The 8,163-nt window shown below is 32.5% G+C and overlaps 1 protein-coding gene across 1 annotated transcript; it reads left to right on the forward strand.

The window, feature by feature from the left end:
- On the forward strand, window positions 1-1,545 carry LOC108332294 (U-box domain-containing protein 28). Its single transcript, XM_017567475.2, has one exon. It carries the CDS (start codon window positions 195-197, stop codon window positions 1,449-1,451), a length of 1,257 nt encoding a protein of 418 aa, XP_017422964.1. The 5' UTR covers window positions 1-194; the 3' UTR covers window positions 1,452-1,545.
- Window positions 1,546-8,163: the final 6,618 nt, after the last annotated feature.

An 8,163-nucleotide genomic window follows, 5' to 3' on the forward strand; every position in this document is an offset into this window, starting at 1 on the left:
AATAAATACTAAAAACCAACATCTCACGTCACTCTACCTTTGACTCTCTCTCTTTTCTTTAAACACCCCTTTCTTGTCCGCTCCATCGCCCACCTCTCTCTTTCTCTTTCTCTTTCTCTTTCTCTGTCTTCTCACCTCTCCCATTTTTATTTATTTTATCATCACTTTTTTCTCTCACTCGTTCGCTCACCACCATGGTTAGGGACGATCTCTACATCACCGTTCCCAGCTTCTTCCGCTGCCCCATATCCCTCGACGTCATGAAATCCCCCGTCAGTCTCTCCACCGGCGTTACCTACGACCGCTCCAGCATCCAGCGCTGGCTCGACAACGGCAACAACACCTGTCCCGCCACCATGCAGGTTCTCCAAACCAAGGAATTTGTTCCTAATCGAACCTTACAGAGGCTCATCCAGATCTGGTCAGACTCCCTCCACCACCCACTCCACTCCGCTCACTCCCCCACCTCCACCCCCTCCCAATCCCTCCCCTCCAAGGACCAAATCCTTCTCGCTATCTCCGACTTGCAGACTCGCGCCGACAACCGCTTCGACTCGCTCGCCAAAATCTCTCGCTTCGCTCAAGATTCCGAAGAGAACCGCGATTTTCTCGTCAAAATGGAATGCTTCGTGCCTCTGCTCGTTGGCTTCCTCCACAATGTCAATGGCGGCGTCGAGTTCCTCGAACAGGTCGTTATGGCGTTGGATTTGATTATCGGAAAAATGGAAGATCGTGAGGGGCTGAAAAACTTGATACTGAAGGCGCAGGGCGAGGCAGAAAAACAGAGTCTGGATTCTCTGCTCGTCGCTCTCCGACGAGGGAACCATGCCGCACAGATAGCATCGGTTAGGGTTTTGACGTCGGTCGCCGTGGACATGGAATCGAAGCTTTTGATAGCGGAGAAGGAAGGTTTAGTGTCCGAATTGCTGAAACTAATCACGCCGGAGAAAGATCCAGATCTAATCGAGAACTGTTTGTCGTGCCTGGTGGCGATTTCGTCTCCGAGACGGAGCAAGATGAAGCTGGTGTGTCTGGGAGCGGTTAAGGTGTTGTCGAAGCTTCTCTGCGCTTCGAACGTGAGCGTGTCGGTGACGGAGAAGGTTCTGAAGCTGGTGGAAACGGTGTCGTCTACGAAGGAAGGGAGGTTGGAGATATGCGAGGATTCAGCGTGCGTGGCGGCGATAGTGAACAAAGTGCTGAAAGTGTCGAGCGTGGCAACGGAACACGCCGTTACGACGCTGTGGAGCGTGTGTTATCTGTTTCGGGATGAGACGGCGCAAGAGGCCGTTACGAAGGCTAACGGCTTGACCAAGATTCTGCTTCTGATGCAGAGTAATTGCTCGCCGCAAGTGCGCCAAATGTCTGCGGATTTGCTCAAGATATTCCGGGTTAATTCCAAGTCGTGTCTTTCATCGTACGACACCAAAACCACTCATATTATGCCCTTTTGATCATCCTTTTAGTCCTATTACCGCCTTGTAAATCATACAAAAATTTTGTTAGTCAATAGACAAAAACGAAAATGAAATTGAAAATTCATTTCAACCCTCCTCTCTCTTTGCCTTCCTTCTTATACTGCTCTATGCAAGTTTGTAGAAAATTAACACATTGATAACAAATTCACTTTTTTTCTTTTATGAAATTCTTAGCGGGGAAGACTTTCAGGAATGAAATGTTGGGTTGCAAATTTGGTAAACAAAAACGGCACTGCATCGTCTGTGTCATGTATGCTTTTTACGTCGAACAGCACCAGCTTAGAAGGTAACCAAATTTGAACACGCATTGATTTGTAGGAAAAGGTAAACAAATTGGTAATACATAATTTAGACTTTTAAGTTAAAACAAATTAATATATAAACCAGTAATTCTTAGGAGTGGAATCCTGATAAATTTATTAGGTGGCTGGGTGGTGCACTGCAGGATCCTGAGCAGAAATTTAACCACGTAATACTATTGTTCAAAAGTGAAAGACGTAAGTACAACCTAAAACAGAGAGCAGTCAGAAAGTGAGGCAATGCAGAGATATATTAAGTGTAAGAGTTAATAAATTGTTGAAAGAGGATTGGGTTGAATTGAATAATGGTGAGGGAGTGTGGAATGGAAAGACGAAGAGAAGGCACACGGAAAGCAATGAATGAATCTGTTGAGAAAGAGAGAGAGAAGGAAAGTGAGTGCCGCAAAATGGGGTTTGTTTTGGTTTGCTGACTGTAATGATGGGAGGTTTGTGTTTGAGGGAGAATTGTTTGTTTGCAAAGAAAGGGACGAAAAGGAAAAAGAAATGGGTTAAAAGAGTGGAGGTTTGACCAGTTGTGTCATGGGAATTGGAATGCTTTAACAATGCCCACCTTCAATCATAAAAGTTAAAATAATAATTCACCAAATTTATAAATAAGTAATCCATGATCTTCAGAAAAGGACGGCCTCCATTCAAATCCACACCATCATTATTACATTATTAAACAAACAAACAAACAAACATGCAACCATTATTCAAAACTTGTTTCTTCTATATTGGATTTTCGTGCGCCTCAACACTCTCATCCATTGGCTGCAACTAGTACCAATACCAAAGGGAAAAAGTTGAGAAACCATGGTTCCCCAAGCACTCACTACCTTTCTCTCTCTTTCTTTTTTATTTTCTCCAACCTAGCTTTTCTCTCTATGAAATTTTGTGTGTGAAGTAAAGTACACACGTACGTATTGGATCAAGCGTATCGCGGTGGTTTCTACAACGCAAAATAGTGGGAAATGAAATTTTTTTAGTACTTTGATTATTGATTATTTGGTGGGGTAGCATGTTGGAGGAGCTTAGACACATCACATGATGTGTTTGTATGGTTTTTTATTATTTATTGAGACTTGATTTGAGAGTAACACATCCTCATCTTAGGTATGTGTGTGTATTATTATATGTATTTGTGTAGATGGTTGGTTGAGGGAAAGGGTTTGTGGGGGCAAACACATGATGATGATATAAACTTGACTGAATTCATATTTTCGTAATTTGAAATTAGACAAGTCAGTTTTTGGAATTGACGTTTGATACATTCTTTGTGGTGTTGTTTGATGCAATGGATATGGATGTGGAAGCTTTGGATTCAGGTAGATTGGAATTTGAGAGTGGTGAAGAAGAAAACAACCCTAATCCATTACTATCTTTTGTTATAAGTCAAGAAAGAAGTACTACTGTTCTTCGTATCTTTTCTCTCTCTTGTCCTTCTTCTTTGCATTATTCATTCGTATTATTCAATTATTATGTAGATATTTTTGGGAACTTTCTTTTATCAGTATAAGGTAACTTTTGAACTTATCAATGGCTAATTTAAGAAAACAAAATCGTGCTATATACCTCATTGCCAGCGGATGAGATTGCATCCATCGAATCTCATTCTAAAAGTAATTGAAAAAAAAAATTATTTGATTTTATAGGTAATGTAATTCTAATTTGGATCAAAGGATAGATTTTAAAAAAAACTAAAAAAAGATAAAAAGAATATGAAAAATAAAAATAATTGGATCAAAAAATATATATAAAAGAAAAGAAAATAGATGACACATTTATAGTAAATTTAATTAAATAATTAGATGATATAATAAATAGATGAAACATTTATAATAAATTTAATATAACTAAAATAATAATTAAAAAGGAAAACATTAATAAAGTGTTTTTCAACTTATTCATTACAATTTTTTTTACTGCCTAGATGTTTTAAGAAGTAATTTTAATTTAACCATAATTAGCTATTTTACATAGTCATAAACAATATGTAAAATGGCATATTAACAATTGATTAAAAATGTTCAACATTACAATTTTATTACTAACACTTTTTTAAAACATTAACATAATAAAAAAATAGATACTAAAGAAATAGAACAACATTATACTGAAAGTTAAAATAATAAATGAAACTCAATTCTTTTAAAGTTTTTTTCTTGTTTCAACAACTATTTCGTTATATGAACATTATGACAAATAATAAATGCTTGGTAACTTACTATTTTGTAAAAGTAATCTAAAAGTTTTCAAAACATTCATTAATTGTCTCAAGACATTTGAGCTTCTAACTTGCGCTTGAGGACTCATATTCATTATCTTACAATACTCAAACATAACATTTAACATTTATAAAGAACACTCAAGTCACACTTTATATAATTTGAGCATTCAACCAATGTTAATCATGTATTGTTAAGCGTGAGAACAACCTAAACAACAAAATTGCTACATTATTTCCTCTAGGTTTCTCTATGTATCAAAAAATTTAACTCATGGGTTTATCATGAATATAAAATTTATATTTTACAACAACAATTGCATTATAGTAAAGCATACTCTCTCTTAATTCATATGACAGTGTATTTGTGTTAATTAACAGTGTATAAGTGTTAAATTTAAGTTAATTTTGAGATAAATTTTACACTTATCTAATAAATGTGAAAAATACTTATTCTTCATGCTTATTTACTATTTTAAATTTACATTTATTAATGAATTATGTGTTTTCTTCATGGAAAGATGTAATGTTTTCTTCTTTTGTAATTGTGTTAGGCTAGTTAGTTTGTTTTAGATCAAGGTACAAGAAATTGAAGAATCTTTGAGAATGAGAGTTGCTCTTAGGATCTTCTCGCTCAGTGAACATGTTCGCTCAACCAAAAATATAAATACTCATTCAACGAGTGAATTGTCTTGCTTAGTGAGCTTCAATAGTTAATAATGAAACAATTGACTTTTCGCTCAGCAAATACATGTTTGCTCGCCCAACGAAAAGTCAAATCGTGTAAGTGGTTTATTAGTTGAGAAAGAGAAAAACAAAAGACAGTTTTGGTTGTGGGAACAGGAAGAAACTCAAGAAATTTGCTAAAGATTACTCCAAGCGCATCAAGACTCTATCATTGGAATAAAATGATATCAACTTGATGTAATTCTCTTGTGCAATAAAATCTTTGCATGTTTTATCTAAAGTTTTGCGTGTATGATGGAATGTCATAATTTAATGTATCTAATCATTGTAAGGTAACATAGATAAAGCAATGAAGAGAATTGGTTCTAGGAATGGTTTCAATCTCTTGGTTAAACAACTGAATCTAATTCAAATTGTATGTTAAATGAACTAAGGAATTAATAATTTAATGTATGAATTTAGAACTTGTTCCTAAGGAATTTGGACTAGTAAACCTTTGTTGTGAATGTTTGAATGAAACAAAGATAAATTGTATAAGGGTGTTTGCATCATCTGATTCATGAAATTCAATTCCAATGAAGCTTTATCTTTATCTTAATCATAATTTCCTATAATCTTGTTGTTACAATCTGTTTTATGGTTTTGAACTCAATCATTTTTTGTATCAAAGTTAAAATTGGTAACCAAACATATTTAGACAAGCAAACACAAATCGTTGTGGGAAACCATACTTGTAACGGATTTGTACACTTGCCAAAAAGTTAACATTACCTTGTTTTGATTATGTTAAGTTTATGTTAAATTCATTTCAATTTATTTATTTATTTATTTTTGCATTTTCTCGCACCAGAAGAGAGTCAAAGTGGAAAAATGGAGAAAATAGATGAATTTCAAGCAATTCTTAGCAAATTGTGACTGGTGCAGCTAAGTGACAGGATTGAGGCTAATACACAAAGAGAAAACATTCTTGAGAGAAAACTTCAAACACCAAACCCGAGGTTAAGCCAAGAAAAGTTATTCTCAAAGAAGTTATTTCAGGAGCTAAGCATCAAAGCATGAGATTGGGTCATAAAAGCAAACTCACATAGGAAGGAAACTTTATTGTTGAGCCATGAGTGCACTGTTGAGCATTTCTTGGTCAATTTATAAAAATAGAGTTGAACCCCTGTTTTAGATGGATTTCTAGGGAGAAAAAGATAGAAAATTTTAGAGAGATTTCTGGAGACATTTTCTCTATACTTATCGAATACCATTAGAGAAGAAAAAGAGACATGGCTATAAAAAGCATTGCAGACCTTGTATCCATTATGAGAAGTTAAGTCTTTTTTTGTGTTGAAGCTAATATGTAATCCTTTGAAACTCTCTTGTACTAGTATTATACTAGTATTGTTGTATTTATCAAAGTATACTTTTATTTCATGTTTGTGAATTAGTTTATACCTCTTATTGGATGCACTGATCACTCATGTTATACATTGGATTCAGATTGAGTGAGAACTTATTTGAGTTGTGGTCCAATTAATTATCCTTCCAATTTTGGATGCTATGAATAGATCTAAGGCTCTAACTTGTTATAAAGTTTTGATCTTAATGCAAGCTATTTATTGAAACAATCACTAAGGAATCATTCTGAAATTTAATGATCTTAAACTCAAGGTGTTAGCTAATAATGAACAATTAAGTTTAAAGAGAACTCTCAATACCTGAATAAGTGCATCTTTAAAATATTGATTGGATTGATAAAAAAGAGGAACAAAATGGTGAAATTTATCTTCAACGTGTCTTTATCCTATTGAAACCAACTTTGAATTTGTTTTAATACTTATTACAACAATTTTTTTTTACATACTCATCACACAGTTCAGAAACTGTTTTATCCAAATTAAACTAGTTTGAATACTATGTTTTTATCAAATCTATATATATATATATATATATATATATATATATATATATATATATATATATATATATATATATATATATATATATATATATTTGAATAACACTTGTTGCATTACAAATTATTCTGTATATATTTGCTGAAAAAATTGATCACAACATCAACCTTCTACCATGTGTCAGTTTATGATAAAGCACCCTTAATACGTTTGAGTATTTTCAGAGCACTAATTTATGTTACTGAATGTAACTAAAGATTCTGACATTTTTTTAACAATGTTAACAATTTGAAATATTGTTTGAGGGAAATCTTCGTCTTGTTGATTATGTAACAATGTGATTTGTATTGTTGATTAATAATTTTTTATTTATAAAATGGTATCTTACTAAAAAACACTTTTATATCTAATTTTTTTAATATCATGATTGCCTATGAGCATATGTCATTTAAACGAAATTTTATATACTTTATAATATTTTTAATAACCTTTTATCAACATCTCTTTTATTAAGTGGTTAAGATTTATTAAAAAGTATAGTGTTTTATATTTATTTAATGAATTATGATTTCTAATAAAAATATATCAAATTTACTGAAAATGTTAACTTTAAGAGATTTACAAACTAAATTGTCTTAATGAAATAACTTTTCTACAATCATCCTTTAAAGTCGAACCGTTGATCGACCATATAATTTAAACGGAAGTAAAAATATTACCAAATATAGGACTCATATATATTACGATGGTATTAGTAATCACTTATCTCTGTCCAATTATCTCGATTAAAAAATTATTTGATACTATCTTTGGTACAATTTTTCAAAATGTTTTATCCATTTACTTTCTGATGCATAATAATTGGTTAAAATTTTTAATACATTTAATATAAAAAATTTCATCCATTTTATAATTCTTCAAGTGACAGGTTCTAATTGAAAATAATATACCAAGATTAAAAAATTGAAAGGTAGATAAATTTCAAAGAGAGAAACTTTGTGTATATTTTGTATAAATAAAAATATGGATATAAAGAGAAAAGTGAATGAAAGTGGAGAGATAAAGGATAGATGAGAATTGAACAAATAAATTAATTTTGCAAAGATCTGAGATAAAGAATGAAAGTGGTCATGTATATATTTTTTAAAAGTAATGCATTGAATATGGAAAAGATTAAATTGATAAAAAAAATGATTTAATAAGTAGAACTTTTGAAAGAATAGTATAATATATACTGTAGAAGGTGAAATTAAAGAATTAGCAAGCAATGGTGGGGAGCAGAAGCAAAAGAAGATGTACATAAATAAGATCCCTTCCATTACAAAGAATTTAGGGTTTTAATACAATTTTCCATAACTTAGATTTTTGCAGAACATTCCTCACTTTTCTCGAAGGCACCCATTGCCATTTCGAAATGACTACTTGTCCATTTTGTTCAAAGTCAACAACCTCTCAATATTCAATATTCAATATTCTTGCCTTCTCAATTAATTAACTCATTATTAAATTAATCATCTTCTTTTTGTTCAGGATATTTTCTCCTCAGATATTAAACATAAATTCCTAAATATAAA

The sequence above is a fragment of the Vigna angularis genome, chromosome 1 (genome assembly GCF_016808095.1).
Source record: "Vigna angularis cultivar LongXiaoDou No.4 chromosome 1, ASM1680809v1, whole genome shotgun sequence".
Lineage (NCBI taxonomy): Eukaryota > Viridiplantae > Streptophyta > Magnoliopsida > Fabales > Fabaceae > Vigna > Vigna angularis.

Bases quoted from the DNA above. Each gene is read 5' to 3' on its own strand.
- LOC108332294 (XM_017567475.2), top strand. From the start codon at position 195: ATGGTTAGGGACGATCTCTACATCACCGTTCCCAGCTTCTTCCGCTGC.